Source organism: Anser brachyrhynchus (genome assembly GCF_964034855.1).
Source record: "Anser brachyrhynchus genome assembly, chromosome: 17".
Classification (NCBI taxonomy): Eukaryota; Metazoa; Chordata; class Aves; order Anseriformes; family Anatidae; genus Anser; species Anser brachyrhynchus.
The window spans coordinates 5,126,274-5,152,487 of record NC_137710.1 but is presented as its reverse complement, the minus strand read 5'-3'; the positions used below and the strand labels follow the sequence as shown (position 1 = coordinate 5,152,487).

Below are 26,214 nucleotides of genomic sequence, written 5' to 3'. Positions count from 1 at the left end.
CAGATACGGTTCAGCTCAGACTCAAGTCATTAACATAAGGCAAAGCAACTAAATTAAATCAATATCAAAAATATATTTTAATATTATTTGTTTTGCCTTAAAGATTATTTTAATAATGAAATGATTTTAGTAATTTATTTAATCTCTTAATTATCTATTATCTCATAAGAAGCTTAAATACAGAGTAAACATGAATTAAATACACCTCATTGAGTAATTTCAAAATAAATTTCAAAATTTTTTTTTATTCTTTGAAAGCAAAATATACAAAATGCAATAACTTTTGGAATCTGTAGACAATTACTTTTAGATAAATTAAACTGAGAGCTGTAGATTAAGTAAACACACCTAAAAGGCTGAGGAGAATGTTCCTTAGACTACTCACTTAAGTAATATACCCTGATTTACATACTTGCTGGGTGTCATTACTCCAGGAACTCAGCCTATAGCACTTAAAGAAATTTAGAGTTTCATAGAGTAATCATTTATCAACTTGTGTGAAATCAGAGTGAGGGTCTAATACAAAGGCCACTTACTTACATATGGAGAAAGACCCTTGTTACCCTATCTTTCAGATTCCCACTGTAAGGCATCTGGAAAAACTTCTTTTAAAAGCACAAAATGAGTTGAAAATTTAGTCTATGAGAGTGGAATACTACCCCAAATAAACTCAATAGCAAAGAGCTTGACTTCAGCGTAGCCAGCACTTCAAACCCAAGGCCCATTTCAGCAAAACATTTCTGAAGCAAAGAAGATAGATACATAAACATACAGGTACTAAATATATTATCCAAATCAATTGAATGCCTTAGTTAATATTTCAAAACTCTCACCTTGAGTTTGGACATATATTTTCTTCCTAGTATCTGGCTTTAAAGAGAAAGAGAAGAAAAGTGACTCGTAGTGCATCATAAAAGATCTGTTCAGTCTTTTAAAAAAATCTAGTAAAACAACATGCTCATCAGTGTGATTTTCTTTCAACTATTAAAAAAAAAAAAGACCATTAGAAAGGAACATTTTAATAAGACCACAGGCAACAAAGTCAGGAATTAAAATTACATTTACTCTGAACATTTATAGTGTCAATGAATCCATTTTGTAATTAACACAATTACCAGATTAGTAGAAACATGTTTTTTTTGTTTAACCGTAGTTTCTCAAAATCATTAACCTGCTTATGGCATAGAAAAAGAAAACACTTCCCTAGAATAAAAAAGATTTTAAACTACAAAACAGCCCTAGCTCCCAAACACTCTGGTTTTCAAAGAAAAAGTACAGCTGGTCTCAGAATCACAGTTACATTTATCCGTAATAAAATGTTTAAACACATCAGGCATGAAACAAGCCCTACATACCACTAACCTTTTCGAAGATTGCTGTCAAATATATGTAGACACTTGTCTAGACGGGAAAATTGGCCAGTACTAGGTATTGCAGTATATTCCCAAATAAGAATTGCACAATAAATTATTTTAAAATAGATACAGTAAAAGGGGTAATTACTATATTTCCAAAGTTATTCCTGAAGTGCTACTACACTAGTTATTTATGTGACTAACTAAGTGAGTTCTTACTTCATTACCTTTCTATAACTCCAATCATGAATTTGTGGAATGCTACTCATTTTTTTTCATGAAAACACAGAAATAGCCATGGGATCTTTCCAAATGGGGAAACAAAACAAAAGCAAACAAACAAAAAAAACCACTCTTCCCCTCTAGCAAAAAAAGCATAGTTTCTCTGAGCTCAAAGTATTCGCGAAAGCTTTGTGTTCAGACAGTTCCTATTTCTTTTAAAAGCTGGCTGCAGTGCCTGTATAGGAGTAAACCAAGGCATTGGTCAAGTCGCGTATTCTCTAATAGATTTGCTCAATATTACCTTGGAAGTTTCAGTTTGAAATTACATTCTTTCAAGCAGTTCTAGTAGCTATTGCTTAATGTAGCATCACAGTGACCCAAAAGGAACAACCTTCCTTAGAGCACCAGTCTTTGCTGTCTTTGGGCTAAAACCAGACTCCTCTTTAGTGCCCGTTTCATCATGTACAGACACCCAGTCCCTTAGCAGGCTGTGACTCTATGAGTCACTGACTATTTGTCTACCACAGCTCTTTCTAAAGAGCAAATATGAAAAGGACTCTCAGACTGCCACCCCAACCATTCCACTTTTGAACATATGGCTGATACACAGATGATACACTACTGAATTCCTCAAGCTAAGTATTGCTATGCAGCCCTGCTTCTTAATGTGGAAAGCTGGTGGAATGAATAACACAGACAGAGTTAAACAAAGTAGAGCATCACCTATACTGTCGGATCATGTCAAGCTGCACGTTAGTTTTCCCTTCTCTCCCACCCCCATTCCATTCTTAGCAGCAGACTGCAGCTTGTGAAATCACACCTGCAGGACAATGACTTCAGGAAGGAAGAGAGCTTGTACTAGGAGAATGAGAATTAATGCAGAAACAAAGTGCTAAAGCAACCAAGTCCTGAACCAGTCAGCTCAGGAAATAAGAAGTCAAGGAGCTGACTTTTTTTTTTTCAATTGCAAAGATTTTGTTTTTTTCATTTCAACATTTCTATGTGACTGCCCCTACAGTTCACTGCTGGGTCATAACAGTCTATTTTAGTTACTAAAAATGAACTGGAAAAAGAAAAATGGAAAAAGAAATTGACAGAAAAGAGGTCAGAAAACTGAATAATCATCAACAAGCAGTTCACAGGAGGGGAAGAGGGCAGTTTCTGAGAATCAAAGTGAATTAGCTACATCACAAAACCTACATGAATAAGCAGGAAATCCATTAATAAATGAAGTGGGGAAAATTTAATGCTGTTTATGCTACAGTAGAAGATTAAGTATATCTTTCAAAAGCCATATGAACTTCTGTGTTCAAACGATTTAAAAAATAAAAAAAGATGGTTTCATAGGTTATTTTATTACTTAACATTTCCTCATCCTTCTCTTACCTATGAATAAGTAGCACTTTAAATTAAATTGCATTCTCCAATCCTAAAAAAAGCCTTGCAAATGATGGAGACAGCACTGCAAGTTGGAGGCCAACTGCAAAATTTTAATTTGCAAGACAAATGGAAGAGCTGAAATTCAGAGCTAGGACACAGATGCAACCAAAGAAAATGTGGAAAGAAGCAGATGGAGCAGGGGGCAGCTTAAGCCAGCCCTTCCTCTATAGCTGACACACTGCATAATTCTGACTTTGGTGGGTAAAGATGTGGTCTAAGTTCCCCAAAACCACTAAGTTTCAAAAATAAGCTGAAGTTAAGCATTTGGTTTCATGCTCTACTAGACCCGTAATAGCTCTATGGTGAGTAAATATATTCCTGCGAGGGTTTAGATCATCAAGAAGAAAAGAGCAGGAACATTGTTTAACCTGGCGTAGAGATGTATTCACACTTTATAGATCAATTTTATATTTTGTTCTTTATTTTAAATAGCAGTGGGGAGAGTGGAAAAATGAAATGGAATACTAATAAAACTGGCTTAGGTAATTCTTATGCACCACTTTTACACTATTGAAATAAAACACTGACCATAAGCACGGGATCTTTTACAGTATTTTGCACTTACTTGGAATACAGATTATTACAAAAGCTATATCATGTACTTCATAATTAAAGGCAATTTATCCAATGTAATAGAAAAGAAGTTGTTGGAAGATACACCCCTTATGCATAATGCTATTGCTTACATGTCTGTAATTTAAATTATTGACTGTCTAACTAATAAAGCACACATTACAGGAATAATGTAGTTCACATTAGGGTGAGTTAATATGTAAAGAGTGTTGATATTCTGTGAGCTGTGATATGGTAAGACGTATTTATGTTTTTCAGTGTTTGAAAGTAAATGTATGGCATTTGCTCTTACCCTTTATACAAAGATACAGTTGTAAAAAGAATTCAAAACCTCAGCATTTACGACACAACTCAGCAGGTGATATTTCAGTTTAGGGCTTGACAGACTTGCCTCCAGTTCCCTGTCTGCCACAACCTTCTCCAAAACACTGAATGAGTCTCCAACCAGGAGCACAAAGGTGTTTAGGTAAAATCAACTAAGTCAAGTTCTTAAAAACATAAGTGCTGATTTCAAAATGATTTCAAAGTTAAAGTTTGCTTCTCCTCCTTATACTCTGTTAACTTTGTCTTTCCTGTTTACCCATCATGAAGTTAATTGTAGTAACTATTAAAACCAAGTTATGTTTATAATGTAACTACCACATCCTCTATGTGCATAGATCAAAAATCAATTCATGCTGAAAGAAAGCATTAAAAATTAAATTGTTGTGTTGTCCAGGCTCCACCTCTCAGTGATTTTCTTTAGGCAAAGGTGTATTAATTATTATATTATGATGCAAATTAAAACTGAAAAGATATCCAGCAGTTAGTTTCTACTTCTTACATTTATTGTTCATCACAGACTCATAGAATCTGCTGAGTTGGAAGGGACCCATGAGGATCATTGAGTCTAACTCCTGACTCCATACAGGGTAACCTAAGAGTTTCTCACCTCAAATATAGAAAATAAAAGTATTTTTCTTACCAATACTTCACAAGATAAGGTGAGTGGAGCTAATAGCTGGCAGAGGGTGGTTCCGACCTTCTCTTTTTATCCCAGTTATGTTGCCCCTTACTGACAGCCAGTTACTGATTTCCCGTCACTAGCCTTGATGCTCATTACAGTTCTCTGTGATCCAGTACAAGACTTTAGGCAACAAGTTATTTGGAAAACTAACCTCACACACACACACCAAACAGCTGAGCTAACAAGCCCTACTGCCTGGTGTGGAGTGTGGATTATTTCACAGGTCAGCAGTGCTGTCTCACACTACCCAAAAGCACTCCTTGTACTCAAATGACCGGCAGCTCTTTATCGTCTTCCTCCATTCTTCAGAAAAAAGGATTGAGCACTGCCTACTTCCAGGATTTGTCTCATTTTTTTCCACTGGAAGTCTGCCATGAATTCAACCACAGAAAGGTGAAAAGGCTGATCCAGTCTATTTTCCAACCGGAGCATCAGATACTACCAATAACTACAGTGAATGTCTGAAGTAGACTTGCAGTACAGTAGACATAATTGTAGCTACTAAATAAAGAGAAAGAGAACCAAAACATATTTATTCTAATACTGTAGTCATGGTTTCTGGGAAAAGAATGAATGTATAGAAATAAACCAAGAGATGAAGGGAATTCTATTTGCTGTTAGACAATCTATTTTTAAAACATATAACCTCTAGGTATCAGTTATTATATCAGGAGTTATTTTCAAAAAACAATAAGGAAATGAAGATAACGTATTTGAAATTACTTAATTATCTTACTATTTCAGGGGCTAAATAAATAAATAGATAAAATTAAAACATTAATTTAACTCTACTCTCCTCCTAAAAATGATATATGCTTTTTCATTTACTCTTTCTCTCCCTTAAAACTTAAAGTCCTGTCTTTATATTTCAAGATCAAAAAAGAATATTAAGAAGCTCAACAACAGCAGTCAAATTAGGTAAGCCCTGGATAAATCACTTGAGTTTTTTATCTTAAAACTGTCTGAACTCACACTTTAACTGCATGCACAGCACATTATCCAAGCAAGCATGTTCACCTCACAAGGAAGTGCATGAGGCAACTGCACTCATCTTGTACAGCACTTACCCATTATTTAAACAGTCTGTGGAATGAATTAAACTAACTAGTTGCAAAGACCTGAGATCAATATTTGCTGAGAGACTGGAAAATTAACCCTAAGAGCTTGATCCCAAACTCATTGAACTCAATGGCAAAGCTATCAATAACCTTCAGAAGTGAAAGATTTGGATTTAGCACATTTAAGTACCAAGCACCCAGTGAGCTTCTGGGCCCTTACAAAATATGACTGGTGTCAGTAAGTCTATATGGAAACAAATGAGTTTTTGCATTGCTTACTACCAATCCAGGATTCATTAAGTTAATACGAAGTTAATATGAAGACTTTGTATTTACAGACAAGGGGATTTATGTTAAACGCTTTTTATAATAAAACAGCATAGCAGCTCAAATATTTTGACTAATTAAATGAGGTTATCAAAGAAACTCCATTTGAAAGGTCTTTTGATTTTTTCTGTATGTACTGACGTTTCTCTGCATGAATATAATACTCACCTTTAAACTAGATTCACCATAATAAAATATCTTCCACATGGATAATATATTTGCTACTAAAAAACATTTTACTGAATGTTTTTCATTCTGCTGAACCTGAAAATTGATAGTTAACTAATATATTCTAGGAATTTTAGTTTGTATTATTACTCTCAGTTCTTTGCTGGCTAAATAACCCCCTTCGAATACTATGCCAAATGTATTTGACCACTATACTGTTGGATAAAAATAATTGTATTCAGTATTTTTCCATATATCATTCAGCAATGTCTTTCAATCTGTTTCTGGAAGCAGAGATGACTTTTTAAAAGTTGTGCTATTTATGTGCTATGTATCTCTCAAGGCCTAGTCAGTACTGCTGTGCATCACATACTGCTGGGCTTAGCATAACTTCAATTTTAGCTTTGCAGTTCACATAAAGAAGTTCATCCAATTTCTAGTGTTGATAAAAGAAATATTTTCAAATTATTCTTCCAAATTCTTTATTGTAAGTAAAGCTGTTTAGTGGAATTTTTTCAACATAAAGTTTATTAAATGATGCAGAAAACCAATATATGCATATGGTATCAGGAGAAGCTCAAGATAACAATGCTTAATTTAAAATGTTACAGAGAAGCTCCTCCTAAACTGCTGTATACTCTTTTCAAATACTAAGCAGCTTTTAAATGCCAGATCTATCTGACCTGTCAAAGTACAAAGTGCTTCCTCTGAAAGAAAAGAACAGGAATAGAGAATATAAAGATTATTACAATTCTCTAGCATTATTTAGTAAACATTTTAGGAGAATGCACAGTTGCTAATACTATAATGATCACCATCATCACATAAACATACCCACTCTGTTGCTGCCAGTTCCTTCATTTTCATCGTGAAAGCCACTGCAAACCTAGTTAAATGGACAAAAATAGTTGGGATCATCTACTTAAAGTGTTTGAACATAACAACAGAGAAGCATTTCAGAAGAAAATATTTATAAGAAAGATGAGCAGAGGCTTATAAAAATAATTATAGATGGAAAGACAGAAAGCAGGCTTTCTATTTGTTTTACCAGAAAACACTGGTAAAACAAATGGTATCTCCAGGCTTTAAATGGATTACAACTTGGAGCTCTTGTGGAGTTACAGTGATGATTTCTTAAATATAGGAGAAAACCCAAATAATAGGAACATCCTGTAGTTTATCTAGATTTATACACACAGCGGCAGCAGCAGACAGCCTTCCTTGTTTCTACATCACTGCAAGTTGCAGTAGCCTTCTTCACAACCAGAGAACTAAATAAAAAGGAATCTTTAGTTTTGTACTATTGTTATTTGACAGTACCCAGTCCTACTATTCATTGCTACTGAATTTAATTCAAGTGAGCAGGCAGAATTTTATAAACCTTTCCCCAGTGTTCTCTCCTTATTTCTAAGTAGTCAAAGCTGTTGATGGAAAAAAATGTGTGAGAGACAAAACTGTTATTCTTCATGGAACATCCTTTAATTAAAAAAGAAAAAAAAAAAAAAGAAGAAGAAGAAAAAATCAGAATTAAATAAACTGAAAAATAAGAAAGAAGATCCAGTGATTAGGCTTCAACTCTAGAATTTAACAGACCTGGGACACTCAGTTCTGTACTTCTGAATGTTAGGCGTCTACAGAGGAGATGAAATTTATAGTGCTGAGTTAGGCACTTTATACCCCTTTATAATAAGTAAGCAAGAATTGGGTATCCAGAAATGAGACTCACCACATTCATCATTTTGGACAGAGACTCTTATGCCAGCCCACCATAATACTAACAGGCAGGCAACTGCTAAGGGGTAGGGCATTATGACTGTTCTCCTTTTCTTTGTAACAAGAAGGCAATTAAAATAACTGAAGTGTAGAATTGGCTGAGATATGAACACTATCTCCTCCTATTCTGTAATCATACAAATTATATTACCAAAGTAAGAACAAGCAAACAAAGGTGTATCCAAATATCTTCATGGTTAGGTTTTTATTTCACCTGGAAGGGAGACGGTAACTCTGTTCCCAAACTTACTTCCTCTTTTACCCTTATGGGTGTTTAACATGGCTCATCTGGACTTCTACTTCTTAGCCTTTGAGAAACATATGCAGTATACTATCATTCCCCATAACAGAAGAGTTACTTTAGAGACCATTTAAAAGCAGCATTGATAGGTACAGTTCTCATATTTGGGTGCCTCTTTATAGAGAGACTTCAGCCACAGAAGCCTGTTATCTAAACATACGAGATAAACAAGTAATTCCTACTGGGAGCTTGACATAATACCCAGAAGTCATATGAGATATTTTTATGGAGTCAGACCTAATAAAGAATCCCTGTTCAGAAGAGATCTTAAGAACATCCTGAACTTTAATGCAACTTTTAAACCAGGATGAAATACAAACACATGCTTTGACTGCTCTTAAATGGAACTTCATTGTTAACTAAAACCATACTTGGGGCCATTTCTGAAGACTGTCAGTACTGTGGAATATAATTGTTTGAATGGCTCCTTCACAGGAGACACAATGTGTCTGCTTGGCCAAATTCTTTTTAATTTCTTTTAAAAATACTGAATATAAAACATAGTTTATCACATATGACACTTAAGATTCCATGTTTCTTTTTCACAGAATTAATGTAATGCTTCCATCCTGAGCCATACCTGTAACATCTCAATGGTGAGAGGTGAAGCAGGTTTCTAAGTCACAACCAGAATACTGCTTTTCCACTGGAGATATTATGTTATAATTTGAGTGCATGAAGTCACAACCACTCATTAGAAGTCACATAAATGCTGAATTATAACTCCTACTTTTGTTTGTTGTGAGCAGATATTCCCATACATCTGTTTTGTAGTATCTGCTTTATGGTATTACAATACATTTTACATATACAATATGACAGCTTTAAGGTTATTGAAGCCTTTGCAAATGCTTGTTTTCTCAAGTTGCATATGCTTCCTTTCTGGATTTTGCAATTATACTTTCAATATATCACATTAACAAGCAGAAAAAACTATTGCTCCCAAGTCTACAAAATACTATTCAATAGATTTAAATACCCTAGAGGAGTACAAGCACCATTTAGAGGAATTTGATTAAAAATGAAACACTCATTATAAAGCTTGACATTGTTCAATACTTTGTTTTATGGAATGTGGTGGTTTATTGTACTGGACAAGTAATCTACAATTCACAGTACTTTTTCCTTAGAACCCTGCAATCAATAAGGGAAAAAAAAATCAATGTTTCTTTTAATAACTATGCAATGAATAGTGATAATATTGGAGAAGAGATCCATTTAGTATAACTTCTAGAAAACTGAATTACTTTTCCTTCAGCAGAGAAAATATTATGAACTGCATAAAGCATGTGGTAATGCATTTTGAAACATCAGAGGAAATCCTAGCCACTAAAGTATACTTCAAGTTCCTAACCTAATTATCACAAAAAAATCATTCAGTATAGCATAGTTTTGTATAAGCTACATTAGCTATATTGGTGACAGAACATGTTTTAAATGCAGAATTGGATCAGAATGGACACACACAAAAAGACTGTTCTTATATAATTGTCTTTTTTCCAGTGCTGAAATTTAATGCTCTCATTTTAACTGATACATTAGATAACTTTTTTTCTCTTCCTTCAGAACTTTTTAAAGAATAACTTTTAAAAAAGTATATAAACTTTGTCTTAAATGGGGCCATGAGTTGTTTTTCAACTGCAAGTCCTTCTAAGACATAAGAACATGCCCTAATGATTTTTCAATGAGCATGATTAAATGCTGTCTTTAAAATCTGTTTACCTACCACATTTTATAAGGCACTATAGACAGAACAGCATATCTATGCCAGCGTTAAGTTATCTAATAATATCTACGACATATAGTGATATTAGCAAAGATAAAACCACAAGATATAAGCCTATTGCACACACTATATGCATTTCCTCATGGCTAACATGAACTAAAATCCATACTGCTGTATCTGAACCACTGTAGTTATCTGTCTTAGTGAAAATGTTGTGATGAATAGAGATAGTATCCTGAGCAAGCTTTGTTCAGCAATGTATTTAAGCTCTGCTAAAGTATATAAGTAGTACCACTGGATTTGATAAGATGTTCCAGATGCTTAAATTTTATTATACCTTGTACACTCGGGGACTTCTCTGCTTACCTAGAGGTCACTTCTGGAGTGAAGCCTCTGCAGAGTACTCAGGTCACCAGAAGTTCAGACACAATATAGATCCATAAGGCTGAATGACCTGTTGTAGCAGCTAACTGCCACCAAAAAGACATCCTTGCTGTATCCCTACACAAGCTGTCTTCTTATTAAAGCAGTAGGAAACTAACCTGGAAAATAAAAATCCCAATTTTACATTATCAAGTGAGTTAGACCTGCTCAGAAAGTGATCCAGTCCTGGCACACAGAAGGGTGGGTCACACAGCCACAGGTAAGAATTAAGGAGGAGAGGAATGAAGGTAGCAGTAAGGTCATCCCCTGCCATCAGTGAGCAATTAGTTGGGCTGCTTATGAAATGACAACATTAGCATGTGTCTTGATAAGACTTAAGCCATCTATTATTATTATTATTATTATTATTATTATTATTATTATTAATTTCCACTGGAAGATTTACATCCAGAAAATAGTTTTGAACAAGAAAAGGGCATATTGGCCCACCATGGGAATGATCTAACACTGTTGAAGTCAATCAACCCTTGGATCAAGCAGAAGAAAACTTCCTTACTGGGGATGCTGAAACAATGAGATATGCTGAAAAAACGTTTGGTTTTTAGTCGTTTTCTCTGATTTCTGATCAGTTCCTGAACTACATGGTCAGATGCTTGGACCAGTTGATTTTGGAGGTCTTTTCCAACCTTAATTATTCTATGATTGTATGATTTTACATTGCTGACTACACTGACATGTCATTGGATTTTTTCCAGATATATAAAATACCCTGAAAACACTCACTTCTTAAATCACCTAAAAAGTTAAGAGAAATTGTATACAGATTTCTTTTCTCCATCTCTGCTTTGTTTACGTAGCTAGAAAAAGGATCACATTAGCAAGAAAAAAAAAAAAGAACAAAAGCCCTTTTTACATGAGTCACCTGCTTTTCAATCAACCACACTGTCAACACATCATGTGCAAGGCCTCTGAAAACAGGTTTGATTCTGTGATGCAACAAGATAAACACCAGCTATTTTTAGTTGTCATTTCTCTTCAGTCAAATTGATAGCACTTTAGTCTGTATGTACAGAGAGAATTTAATGCATATAAAATGCTTTATTCCCAGTACAGAGTGTTTTATATATTTAAATATACATAACATAAAAAAGAATTTACTGATAAACTTTTTTGTTTTTTTTTTTAATATGGAGCAACATTTAGCATTTCTGGCACAGGGCCTTGTAAAAGGGGTTCAATGTTGTTCAGGCTAATAATATTACTGCAATACGATTTAATAGGAATATTCATAACTCTACCACTAATAAAGATTTACGATTTAAATAACCACACCTCCACCACTACAGATTCACTATTTAAATACCAAACATCAGTCATTTACATGGCCAGGGTAATTCTGTACAAACGACAACTGTATGAATATCATTGGAGCTATTTAATTGTGTTTTTCTTTACTCAAATCTGGAAACATAAAAAGTATAAAATAGTTTTGGTAAGAAATTAAAACTTGATTGCATGCTACAGTTGTATTCATTACAAATATATTAAATAAAACACAGTCTAGTTGCTACAGTCCACAGTTACACTAACCATCAAAGGCTGTCTTTATAATGCCTACCCATAAAGTAGATTATTCTACAGAGCAATATGCTGTCAGATCACAAGCCTCCTTGCTATTATTCTTCTAATTTCTTTCACCTACCTTAGAATTTTATATCCTCATCACATGCACAGTTCTATTATTTTAGAAAACAGTTAACATTCAGTAGACAAAGCACAGGATTAGTAAGCAAGAGCACAACATTCATTACCTTTTAATGGGATTTGAGTCATTTTGAAAATTCACAGCCCAAGAAGCCAAACTTCATCACTACCTTTGCCAACTCTTATATGGACAAATACGATGGAACGATTGTAGTAGACAAAACATAAAATGAATAGACTGCATACAGACTATATTTTATGAAGAAACTGCTCTACATTCACCACTGAATCATAAAATCATAAGTAGAGCTTGTAGGGATATCAAGTAGCCTATCCTTTGTCTGGAATCACATCTCCCAGTGACTCCAACCATTTATGGATCAGTTCCTAAAAGATCTGCCATTAGAAAGATACAATTTCCTGTCACAAACCTTCTACACAGATTTTACCTGGCTTCCCCTAGCACTTCTCCCATTACCCGACGTTTTTCTTCACATTTGATATCTTCATTTATATCTGTCCCTCCAAAGATGATTCCAAAAGGAATTCTGCTACCTGCAAAACAATGACCAAGATGAGAAGGGGACAAGGCACAGGATTCATTACCTTTTAAAGGGATTTGAATAATTTTGAAAATTATATTTTTAAAAAATATATATATAGTGATAATACTCTAACACACACATAAGCAAAAGCCTTTGAAAATGAAACCTGAAGAAACATGAATTTTTAGGGTTTTGGAACTGAAAAGAAACATACAATAAGAACGCACTTTCACAGCAAGTCAATCTGTTTTGCAGCTATGAGATTTTCTTTGGCTTTGTCTGTACTTAGTAAAAACAATTACTTTCTACATTTGGCAGCCCAACAAACAGTATAAATGGTTTACATGGTATTCACATTTTAATAAGATGCAGTACCTTAAAGTTTGGTTCCAGGTATCTAGCTTCGGTCAATCATTTGCTACCCTCCCAAGAATTCCAATATAATGGTTTGGGTGGCCAATTTCATGTCTACAAAATATGTAGGTAGAGCCATAACATTGGAAAAAGTCACTCACTTAAATAAGGCAGTCAACCTCCAGCAAAACCACTGTTTTGCTTAATTACATCCCAAAAGATGGATCTGAGTTTATAAGTGGTTGCTCTAAGACCTTCAGTGATGACCCAAGTTCTGGAAGGTGCCTTACGATGCCAACAGTGGAACAGTAAGAGCAGAGGAAGGTATGTTGACTCAGGAAGGTCTGTGCACAAGACCTTATCAAAATTCAAATTTTAGAGTGTCAGCAAAAGTACAGATATCCCAGCGGTGTATGCACTGTGTTAAAAGCCTAGTTTTGATACATTGCATGAAAATAAGTTCCTATCTGAATACATGTAAAGCCATCAAAATAGGGTAGTGTTCTTCTCTGCTAACAGCAATAATCTTTACATAGACAAGGCCAAAGACTATTTAGATGAAAATACAAAAGCCAATAGTAATTTAAGATTCTTTTGTAATAGTATTTGTTTTCCTGGCACCAGGCTATTTTTAGTAACTGACAAGTTACAGAAGTGTTCTCCCCTTAAACTAATCAAGATGGCAGTCAATAATGTTTACTTTTGATTGTTTCAGTACTGAAAACGATTCAGTGGTCAGTTTTACACCACATTAAGCTAACAAATAACAACCTGAGGGTGGCTAATTACTACATGAAGAACATGGTTTTAAATTCCAGACAAATGGCACTGCAGTTTTGCAAAAGAAACAGCCTCTAGTAAGACAGCCTAAAAAAACTCATCAAGGTGGTGGTGATAGTTTTGCAGATTTCTGTTAGCTGTAACACATGAAGCCAAGGTTTCCTTCTGACTGTGAACAAGAATCAGTCATTAGGCAGTACTGCCACCACCAACCGCGCATCCAGAAAGACAGAAAATAGGCTTTGTTTTCTCGTTTTTGCTATGAGATGGAAGTGGAGGAGTGTTGATGACTCCGTACATATCACTGCTCTCTGAGCATTGGACCAATAAGCAGGGCATCAGGAGATACTGTGCTGATGGAGACCCTTGCTTCTGAGAGATAATATAACTGGCCTTGAATGTTCGTGGCTGTGAAAATTATTGCTGACGCTTTCTATAGCTACCAACAGTCTTGAGGGATAAAAATAATCAGTTTAAAAGCAGTGGATTCTCATTATTAAAATTCATGGTTAAAAACAAGCAAATGAGGAAACTTAAAGCAAATAAAAAACAAAATATGTTAATAAAGATTAAAACTTACTATACATTTCACATTTATATTTGAAAATTAAGTGAGCTGTAAGATGAGGATTTATATTTAAATAAATGTTTGATCATTTTGGTGTTTTGTTGGGTTTTTTTGGTGGTTTCCCATTTCAGCATTGCTAATTTGCTCATTACTGAATGAAAGAACAAACAAAATAAATGAAGGACTATTTGCCATTCTGGCTACTTAAAGACTTGGCATTTCTAAATAGTTGTAATGCTCTAATATTTGTGGGTAAAGAGAATTAAAGTGCACTGTCAAAACACCACAGCACTAATCCTCAAGAGATTGACTTTCTGTAATACTTGAACAAATATATATTGCCTTTCTAATCAGTAAAAAATGAAATAATTATTCTGTCATCTATTATATGTGCTGGTTTTACATCCCCAATCACGTTGACAAAGTTTCTGTGATAAGGCCCAAAAGATTTACTAATGGTAGTATGACTGCAATAACTAAATTTCTTAAATATTTCTTAATAAAGTATACAGAAAGAATAAATATTACCAGAATCAGGAATGTCTTATGAATCACTTTTCTCCTCCAAAAAAATTGCAAGCACTTTGACTAGGATCATCCCAGCAATCCTATTACTTACTGTCTTTCTTTTCAGATACTTCCATTTTATCTTTCTTTTAGTTATTACGGATGCTTTTAGGAACAGTGTGACTCTGACTTATTTAAATTACTGAGCATTTATAAGTCATTCCAAGCTTTGCAGGTTATTTGGGATTTTGAAAATCTAATAGCAACAGTGTTCAGGTGATGCTATCCAAATCAAAACCACAATGAAGTTTTACAGTAAACATTTAAAATTCAACCTTAGTTTTTGTTCCTCAGAAAAAAAGAGATAGTTTTAAGACTTTCCATACGCCTCTTCCAAAACAATTCTAGGTCTTGTCACAAAAGCAATTGTTTCTGTATTCCAACAAGAGAAGTCCTAATACATAGGGTAGCAGAGATCATCACACAGAATTATTTTTGTATTTGTATTCTAGGATCCCTACTGAAATCAGAGCTCCATTGTAACAGAAGATACACAAGCATACTAGACATAATAATTCAGGCTTTCTGAAAACCCACCAGTATAAATTGCCAGGGGACTTCTGAAGTCTGAAAACTAGCACAATGCAACTTATACTGCGATCTGATGAAAGTATCAAATTATGTACCCTTGTACAAGTGAATAGATTTGGACAATTGGAATGTGATCTCAAAAATGGATATGCACTTGCGATTTCAGTAGGTGACAGTGTCTATAATTTTGACAGCAAGTGCTTCTACTGTATCATTAATGGCAGGCTAAAATTTTGTTCTACATGGCCAGTTACCATAGAAAATTCTATTATTTGTCTGATAACATCCTGTCTCCTACAGTTTAGCTGGCACGAATGACAACTCTAAGTTATTCCATGTCCAAAAAAAACTGACTCATTTTTTAACAGAAAAATCAAATTAGCCTCTCTGCTTTTTTCTATTTGACCTGAGCTATACTTAGCCAAGCTATTGTCCTCTGAAAAAGCACATTTGTTGGAAGTATCTTAATGTTAATATAATGCTCTTATCTTAATGTAGTTAAAGTACTTAATTATGAAATGCATTAAGTGCTTTAAAAGTACATTTATTTAGTCCCCTCCTCTCTGGATCAGATCTCCCACAGAGAAAGATTTTCAGTGTTTCTGAACATTTGTTGAAGTGGATAAATAGAATAACTACATTATGTGTGGGTTTATGCATTTATTGTCATTTATAACTGTTTGTATTCATCCTCTTCTTTCTCAGTACCTTTTTAAGCAGTATTTTTATTGCAAAATAGAAAAAGAATTAATTACCTTGCAGAAGTCTGCCTCCTTTATAAAGATGAATGGCCAGGGCTGCATCAAACTTATCTGCAGAGGTTAGATTTGCTATTTCAGCTGGACTTTCATACCTGAAAGCATCTTTAAGAACACAGATATGACCTGCAGCATGGAGATGACTCCTTCATTATCAGAACAGATGGAACAAGAGAAAAAAAATATGTTAATGCTGCACACATTTCATTTTATTAAATATGCGTAATCAAAATGTTTTTTCTTAATTTTTGTTCCTACATTCATCTTGTTTACACTAACTTTATTCAAGCAATCATGGAGCTAAAACAAGGGGTTTTCCTGGAAAACATTTTTATCATCACCATTGTGCACACTGCCAAGCATCATAGTCTGCACCCACTTTATGACCCAAGCCTGCCATGTGTCAATCCACCTTTGGAAATCAATGGAAGTGAACTCTGATCAGCACCTTTCTGGATTAGTCTTTTACTCAAAAGATTCTAAAGATGCTAAAAAGATTCACTTTGAATGAAGTGTGTAAGCCTTGGTCTTGGACATCCTCAGCCCCTTGCTCTGGAGAAAGGCTACCACTTGAAAGAAAACAGAAATATGTCCAGCCAAATAATTCTATTAAAAATAGAGAAAATGCAAAAAGTCTTTGCAAATACAAAAAATGAATACATAAATTAAACTGGACGGTTGAAAATGTATTCTCTTTCTGTTTGATTGTTTAATTGCTTCTTGTCTTAGTTTACCCATTTGTAAAACAGTCACGGGATAACTGAAGTTAAGAGAAAAACAACACAAAAGTGATTACTCAAAAACTTTCAGTCCTTTTAAAAAATCTCAATTGACAAAAAAAATCATGCACACACAAAACACACCTCTCCTAGTGTTAGTTTACCTATTCATCTTTATATACAGTCGTTCTTCATATTAAAATTTGATTCAAAGACTGCTAAAGCCATTAAAATGATTGATTAAAGGGAGTTTTACTTTAGGCATTTCAGTGAGCTTTGTTTCAGTCTTTTCTTTTACACACTAGGCTCACAACTCCTCCCACAGAAACCAGGATCAGTTATCAGTGTTTCCAATGACATCAGCCAAAATACATACAGGAGCAAATCCATGTTTTGATAGAAACTAGCACACTGTATCTGCTGACATGTAGATAAAATTGCTTCAAATAACTAGTGTTTATGTTTTGAGTATTACAAAAAGACCACAAGAATGTTTTCTGCTTATTACATATTGTTCCAGTTGATTTATTTCTCATAGCATATTAATTGTTCTGGCATTAAAATCCTGCTAACTCAATAGCTTCTTGGATAACGTTGTCTGTTTTCTTTCTTGATCATTTCATATCCTCCCAAGGAATGTAATTTTCTGTCCTGCAGAAGTTAGTCATTACTGCAGAAATTGGTGCTAAAAATGTTGTAAAATGTCTTGAGGCCTTGGAAGGAATGTATTAGCACTATATCAGACAGAACTCCATCGGCGTAACATATGGTACTGTATTTCTTCCTTATTCTTCAGAGAAACTCATTTTACTTTTAACTTCACTGTTTGAAACAACACCAATACATTATAATAAGCACTAATAAATAATAAAATGCAGCCAGATTGTGAGCTCTTTATTTACACTGTTGAGCAATTATTTACTTCAGTTGTCCCATGAACTTGTACCATGTACCTGCCTGCCATTTCAAAGAGGTTCTCAATTTATATCTAAATAATGATGCCCAAATCTCACAGCTGTGGAAAGAAAAATCTCTTGGGCAAATACTTGGGATGCTCATGCATGCGTTCCATAAGTTCACAGGTGCTCATTAAATAGTCTAAAAGATTTTTTTTCCCATCAGTATTCCAATTACCATAAATCACTATCATGTACAAGCAATATGTTTGCATATTACAATTAATTTGAAAATAACTCTCTCAGGACATCAGGAGTCAAGAAACTCAGCTGGGAATTCTGATCTAAAGCTTCTTTATTGTAATATGCTAGGAATGAGACCTTCCCCCACAGTTTCCATAGCTCCAAATCTCACAGCTGAATGACAGCTGTTTCTGTGGTAAATAGAGAGGGACTCCCTTACGTGTTTCAGTGCTCAGAAATTGTGGATTATCTCTTTTACTTCATTTTTTCCCTACACATAATGACTCAGGAGCATGTAATAAATTTGCATATGGCTTAAGAAGGAAAAAATTATGATTTTTTTTCCCAGAATAATTAGAATTCCCAGATGTGAGGAGATCTTAATCCCATAAACATACCATTAAGTTCAATATAATTAGTCACAAGCTTCAAATTATGCATATATGGAAATGTATGTATGTAGAACCAGTTAGGGGGTACTATTTAAGTACTGAAATTTACAGTGATATTTTCCTATTTTTTCAATGGCATTTCATCTTTATAACCAAAAAAAAAAAAAATGCAGACTGTGATTTTCACACATATGCTGTTATCAAGGAATATGATAACAGGGTGCTGCAAAGCTATTGCAGGGGATTTTTTTTTTTGAAGGCTGATCTGTCTATGAAGTCACAGATGTCCCTGAATCAAGCCAAGACATAAGAGATACATTACCCATATTTTCTCCTCCTAGGAACAGTGTATTCACATTATTTTGCCATTTCATAAACAAATACTTTCTACATGAAAAATAAAAATGAACATAACTCCTGCTGTCTGTGAATCTAAGACAAGATAGAAAATGCCAAATTTCAAGGCTACACTTTCCCTCTATCATAGTTTTGTATGAGGTGTATTTCCAAGTGTCTAACTACCAGTGTTTATTGCTTGGATTCAGATTTTGCCTTGCTTTTTCATCTTTCTCTTCTACTGAAAGACTCATGGAAGCCAATGGCACTCACTATTTGGGGAGAATAATATTTCTAAAATGGAGCTGACTGTCAGATTCCAATTTGGCATGTTTTGCTGGAAAGTAACCAAACTGGGAAAACTTCAGTCATTCAGTAGTAAGCTTGAAAGATGATTTCTTAGAGAAGATGGTAATTGTCACTGCTGACACTGTGATATTTATGTACATCTAAATACTGGATATTTCCCAACCCCATTTTAGTATTATGGGAAGTCATCTTTTTCATTTTATTTTTTACACTCCTTGGAAATCAAGAGGCTTATAAGTGACACATACGTATGTAAGTGTCTGCTCTGGGTCTACACGGTACACAGAGGGATATTGCTAAAAGGTGTAATCCTATACTGACACGTTTTCACTTTGTTAAAGACTTCTATAGAAAAACAGTTTTCTCCAACACAACTACGAAACACCAGGTGATGTTTTACGTTTCATTTTTTCTTTCCTACATTATTGATCACTGCTTCTCACTTATCCTGACTTAGAAGGCTTCTTTCCTCCAACCTGAAGCTGCAGTTCACAGGTCCTCATATGAAGAAACTCTTCTGCAGCTCCAAACACAGCATGGCTGAAGCTAAAATACAAATGAGTTAGAAGTACGCTTACTTCTAAGATACAGTAGTTTTCAAACTATTTTTATTTTCTGACATCACCCTCTCAGAAACCTTTACGTTCAAATTTTCCAATATTTTAATGGAATTACTTACAGACAAAGAATGTTTGATTTTCAAAATGTTTCTGGTAGGTAGATGCACTGACATTTTCTGAGCAGCACACATTAGGCTTCATCCAAAAATATTAATTACCTCTTTCCCCAGGCTGTCTATTCTGTAAAGCAGCTATGCATGAACTATTCTTAAATCTATACAGCATGATCCAAAACTTATTAAGTTAGCAGAGTGACTTCCACTGCCGTTTCTGAAACTTGGCCACAGCCGAATACTCACAATTCCCACTGAAACTGGTGGAATTACAAGACTTGAAACCTACTCGATCTTCTATGTTTCCTTTGCAAATTGTACTGAATTTTTTTTATAGTTCTTAAAGTAAAGTATTCTTCATTTTATTTCTCTCTCAAACTTCTTCAAATATCACAGACAATTTGTGTTGGCTGGAATGAAGTATGAAGAAAATCCACTGTGAATAAGAACAGAAATTAAAAATGGATTGATATTGCCTCTGTCCCTACATTCTGAAATCAGTAATTGTCCTTTGGAAGGACAAAATAACTCTATGAGGTTTAATCCTGCCTTATAAATAGGTCTAGTCATGCAAAACATTTGGGATGCGGCGTACATCAAGAGCAGGCCATACAAATAATTGAGTATCAGTTCCCAAGGTAGAGGATGACCGCTTGCCTTTTGCAGCTGTCCTTTTCTTGGAATGGCTACACAAACAGCAGAAATTTACCAGCACCTGTGCAACTGACATAGGTTGGTAAAAGACCTCTTAGAAGAAAGTATCCTGAAGAGAAGAGGATCTCCTCCTGTACGAGTGCTTTTCTGTGTGATTTTAATGGTGGCAGATAGGGTAAGACTAAATAGAAGTAAAGTTGGGGATCAGAATTACTCCAATAAATCACAGAATATCCTGACTTGGAAGGGACCCACAAGGATCATGGAGTCCATCTCCTGGTTCTACATGGGACCACCCAAAAATCAGACGCTGTGTCTGAGAGCACTGTCCAAACGCTTCTTGAACTCTGGCAGGCTCAGTGCCGTGACCATGTCCCTGGGAAGCCTGTTCCAGTGCCAACCACTCCCTCGGTGCAGAACCTTTCCCTAACCCCCAGCCTGACCCTCCCCTGTCCCAGCTCCATGCCGTTCCCTCGGGTCCTGTCGCTGTCCCCAGAGAGCAGAGCTCAGCGCCTGCCCCTCCGCTCCCCTCGTGAGGGAGCTGCAGGCCGCCATGAGGCCTCCCCTTAGGCTCCTGTCCTCTGGGCTGAGCAAACCCCGGGACATCAGCTGCTCCTCATGTGTCTCGCCCTCCAGACACGTCACTATCTTTATAGCCCTCCTCTGGACACTCTCAAAGAGTTTTATGTCCTTCATATATTGTGGTGCCAAAACTGCACACAGAACTTGAGGTGAGGCTGCACCAGCACAGAGCCGAGCAGGACAATCTCTTCCCTTGACAGGCCAGCAGCGCCATGTCTGATGCACCCCAGGGTACAGCTGGCCCTCTTGGCTGCCAGGGCATACTGCTGACTCACACTCAACTTGCCATTGACCAGAACCCCCAGATCCCTTTCTGCGGGGCTGCTCTCCAGCCTCTGGTCTCTCAGTCTGTACGTATATCCAGGGTTGCCCCTTCCCAGGTGCAGAATCCGGCACTTGCTCTTGTTAAACTTCATATAGTTGGTGATTGCCCAGTCCTCTAATTTGTCAAGATCTCTTTGCAAGGCCTCTCCACCCTTGACACAGCTAATAACTGCTCCTCCCAATTTAGTGTCATCCACAAACTTACTTAGTACACCTTCAAGTCCTGTGCTGAAAAATATTGCAAGGAGAAGCAATAAGCCACGCATTGTTGAATTTGTGGGTTTAATTTTCTTGCAGTTGATTACCTGGAAATTTACAGAACAGCTATTTAAACTGTCCCGTTTCAAACTGAAACAATCTCTTCCCCTCCAAAAAGACATTTATGTATTGACAAAATACTTCCTCCAAATATCTTTAATTAACTAATTAATTCAAGATTTCTATTCCCCATTACTAATAAAGTAATAAATGATTAATAGAACATTTCAAGGGGCATAGAAGATTCATTTTTTTCTTTCCTAACACCCTTTTTGATCTCATTGCTAGGAGTGAAGAACGGCAGCCCAACCAAAGACTTCTGTGTTGTGTTTTATTCTCTACTCACTGCTCAGTTTTCTGAAGGCAATTAAAGATTATGCAGACTAATACAAACAAAGCTCATAGCACCTGCGTTATATCACTTGTTTTAGTGAACTGATTTCTAGCCAAATTAGATTCTGGTTTCTTTGTCACCAGCTACTTTAAGTTCAGGAAATGAATATATTATTTATGAAAAGATGAAGCAGTTACAGAAACAGCTGTAACATCATAAACATAGTATACTCAGTGATATTAAGCCATAAAATTAATCTACACTGGCAAGTGTCCAACCCGGAGGCAACTTCACTGTTTCGTGTACACTCGACTGAAAGTTACCATAGTTCAATATAAAAGAAATAGATTGAACAAATAATTTTGTAAGTATGCATACAGAAACAACTGAAGACAAATATTAATCTGAGTATTTATTCTGAGTGTCTTAACATGTATGCTACAAAGGTAGCCATATAAACTTAACCTTAGTATGGCAAATTAGTTCAACAAGCACTTGGTCATACATGTAGATATTTTTTAAAAAAGTAAAGTCTTAAGAAAACCAGTGTTAAGTATCTATGTTACATGGTTTAACTGATAGCTGTCACTTGAGCAGCCTTTTAGTCGGGAAGTCAGATTTTATTTCTAACTAATACTCTTCACTACTTTTCCTGATCAGATTTTTTTTTCCTAAATGGGCTTCTTTATATTACTACTATAAATAACATTTATGTTAAGTGATAAGATAGCAATTGAGCATGACATAAGTTACTGATTCTCAAAGACTATTTCTGTTAGAATCCTTTACCTACCTTTATTTTGAACGTGAATTAAATTAACCTCTCATTCATGACTTTCTTTCTGTTTGAAGGTCTATGCACATGAGAGAGCGGCATCCATTTTGTGTAAGGCGTGTCCATAAAGCATTAGGATGCTAAAGCAAATTGGTGTACTCTGCACAGATACTGCAGATGCGTTCACATAGCTGCAAATGATTGCGTTAACATGGTAGTACGTTAAACCATCTGTCAACTGTGCTGTTCTGTCTCACCAAGCCTATTCTCTCTTTTGTACTAACACACATTGACTTAGGCCACCATGCAAGAGTCACAGCTGGAGAAACCTAACCAAAATTACCGGTTACTGAAACTCCAACGAAGGCACCTTGCTAAACCACTGTGTCTTGATGCAGTATGTTCGATGATTATGATCAATCCTGGTTTATTTAAAAGACAATTTGAAATAATATGTGGGCATTTGTTTGACTGGCTTATTCATGCTTAGTTTAACTTGAAATAATGCAGAACCAGCTGTTTACTAGATTACCTCTAAACTGCTTCACGGACTAGATGTTTGTTAGACTCTCCTCAAAGTTGAAGATGAAAGTAAGTGTATACTTAATTTGTAAAGGTAGAAGAAATAATCTTATGAAGGAAGAATGAACATAGTCTACCCCAAGAAAAACTAGCCTTGTTTTATCCAGTGAGAGCAAAAGATGAGAGTAACATAAATTAAGAATTCCCCACAAACTACCACACATGAACTCTATGCTGATATGTACAAGTACGAAATTTATATTAAGAACGTAAGAATGTATTCATCTAAGTATTTTATTGCCAATTATTCTATTAAAATACAGACTTCAGCCTTCTCTGGTCTTTATTCTCCATCTGCTTTATAACTTCAATGCCTGTGTGACTGATGCAAAGCAGAAGGTACATTTCACCACTATCTTACACTATACGGCAGCCCTGAACAAATCTAAGACTGAACTTGGTATGACACAACTAGAGTGACAACTTAAACAATGTCAACCGACTGTTTCTATGCATAATGGTGAAATGTGATAATACACAGAGGAAGGGTCGAGGAAATGTGTAATAGCAGAGGGTGTTCTGAAAAGCTCATCTTAAGAAAAACAGCCAAATTGTGGATTACAAGGTAGAAGCCTGTCTCAAGAGGACAAAACATGTTTTTAAGGGAATTCTTTTTAAAAAATAAAAAATAAAAAGCTTAAATGCGCAGCTAAGTCTTTAAAAATGCCATCACCCACATATTTTTTCTATATTTCATGGAAAAAAGTTAAATGGTGACATTAAGAATGTTGTGTCTTTATGCACCACTGTTAGTCCAAACAATTTCAAAGCACTATAGATTCACGTTTGTAATTCCCATGGGAGCTGCATGTCACAGAGCCCCCAGTAAGGAGGTAACGGCAGCGGCTCTTGCAGAAGTGCTGCCCTAGGAGAACTCCTGCACGGACCCTCATTTCAGAGCCCTCAGAATGTACCGCTCTTCATGTTTACTTGTCATCTAATTCTGGGTATTTCCCAACACGGGCAGCCCTTGGGAATCTGCTGCACCACTGACTAACCACTGACTAACCGGGTTGTGCAAGGGGCCAGCAGTGACGCTGGTGAGGACATCTCTGCTCTGGGCTTGCAAGCTGGGGTCACCCCTGCAGTGTGAACTCCTCCTGTGCCAACAGACTGCTGAACGTGTTTGATATATATCAATATATATATATATAAGTGGTCGGGGGGCACTCGTTCAGCTCCCCCTCTCCCTTACTCCCCGCTGTAGGGCAAAGCAGCAGCGAAGCCTCCCCGTGCCCCAGCCCCTCTCCAGTAGCCCCTCACGCCGGCGCGGCTCTGCCTTCCCGGGCCCCCCACCCGGCACATCCCCGGCTCCCCGGAGGGCGGCGGATCCCCCCTCGGCACCGCCGGAGCAGGGCCCGCGGAGCCGCCGCTGGGCGCCTGGCCGCCGCCCCCTCACACACCCCCGGCGGCCGCCATCCACGCGGCTGAGGTGGCCTCCGTGCGCCGCCGGCGGGCACCTAATGGCAGCCGGGGCCCGAAGCGGGCCCCGAACCCGGACCCCCGGGGATGGCGGCAGCCCTTTGGAGCTCCCTCCTCATCTTCAGGGCCGCGGCAGCTCGGCGTGAGGGCGGCCGCTGCCGCCTCCCCCCTTACCGGGGAACGGGCAGCGCCGGCGGAGGGGGGATGGTGGGGAGGCGGTGGATCGGGGGGTGGATCCCCCCCGGTCCCCTCACGGGGCACTTACTGTATCCTCTCGGCCGTGGTCGCGTTGCCGGTCTGCGCCCGGAGGCATGCCAGCAAGAGCAGCCTCATAGCGGCATCTCCCGTCAGGCCGGGCCGGCAGCCACCTCAGCCGGTGCCTCCCTCACCTGCCGGCGGGCTCGGGAACAGCGCGGCGGAGCCGGCGGCCACCGGCACACCCGGCGGGGCCACGGGCGGCCCTTGAGGAGGCGGTGGGCTGAGGGTGGCTCCGTCTCCAGGTCCCCCGGGTTAAAGACCGCGCTTAATGTCAGGAAGGCTGTAAGGCCAGGGGAAGGGTCTGGTGAGGAGCTGCAATGTTTGCTACAGAGTGCAGAACCCCGTTACAGATGCACAGAGGGAATCGTAGAATGGTTTGGGGCCCCCAGCCCCGTCCAGCCTGGCCACGGGCACTGCCAGGGATGGGGCAGCCACGGCTTCTCTGGGCAGCCTGGGCCAGCGCCTCACCGCCCTCATAGTGAGGAATTTCTGCTTTATATCTAACCTAAATCTACCTTCCTTTAGTTTAAAGCCATTACCCCTTGTCCCATCACTACACACCCTGATAGAGTCCCTCTCCAGCTTTCCTGTAGGTCCTTTAAATACTGGAAGGCAGATGAAGAGGTGTCCTCAGAGCTTTCTCTTCTCTGAGCTAAATAACCCCGACTTTCTCCACAGGAGAAGTGCTCCAGCCCCCTGATCATCGTTGCCCGCAGGGAAGGGGCAAAGGAAGAGCCTGAACCCCAAACCAGGAAAACTAGATCCCAAACTATCAAGGAAGTGTTCAGGACACAACTCCAATTATAACCAGCACAGCGAGCAGCTGGGTGGGGCACAGGCAGTAAAACTGAGAGGCCAGTTGTGGGAGTCCCTTGGGAGACTGACAGAGGCCAGGTGGCAGACAGCAGATATCCATGCCCTTGAACTCGATTCAGTATTTTCTAAAAACGTTGAGAGCCCATGCAGGATGCTTGTGACCGTGAGGTAGACTAGAAAGAGGAATTGATCTAACAGAAAGCTCGCTTTTTTGCTTGGATGCTTATAACCATGACCATTTCCCTGATGTAATTTATCACAGGGCCGCACCAATGCCTATATTACCCTAAGGCTGTATGAGAGAAGAAGAGGTGGTCCACAAACTGCAGTGCCTGTTTATTTTGGTTTCAGTGACTCTTCAAGTCTCCATGTTAGGTATGGGTAAAAAATATACTCCACTTATAGAGAAAGGCTATTAAAATTCATAATTTAAAAAATCATAGTTCTTGAAATGCTTTCTGTGGATCTTTGAGGATGACAGAGGATGACAGGTATTCAGGA

The 26,214-nt window shown here is 37.3% G+C and overlaps 1 protein-coding gene across 2 annotated transcripts in view; it reads right to left on the bottom strand.

Moving 5' to 3' along the window:
* The window catches only part of GLT1D1 (glycosyltransferase 1 domain containing 1), a 57,227-nt gene extending 32,134 nt beyond the window's left edge, over nt 1-25,093 (bottom strand). Inside the window, exons 1-5 of one of the 2 annotated variants that reach the window (XM_080559680.1) lie at nt 24,905-25,093; nt 16,138-16,286; nt 12,487-12,592; nt 6,984-7,035; nt 834-870 (exon numbers count right to left, since the gene is read on the bottom strand). In XM_080559680.1, coding sequence (XP_080415806.1) covers nt 834-870; nt 6,984-7,035; nt 12,487-12,592; nt 16,138-16,286; nt 24,905-24,972 — 412 coding nt within the window. In that variant the 5' untranslated portion in view covers nt 24,973-25,093. Of the gene's footprint in view, nt 1-833; nt 871-6,983; nt 7,036-12,486; nt 12,593-16,137; nt 16,287-19,456; nt 19,475-24,904 lie in introns of those variants that run through there. The other variant, XM_080559681.1, reaches the window with a different exon arrangement.
* Between the last annotated feature and the right edge of the window lie 1,121 nt (nt 25,094-26,214).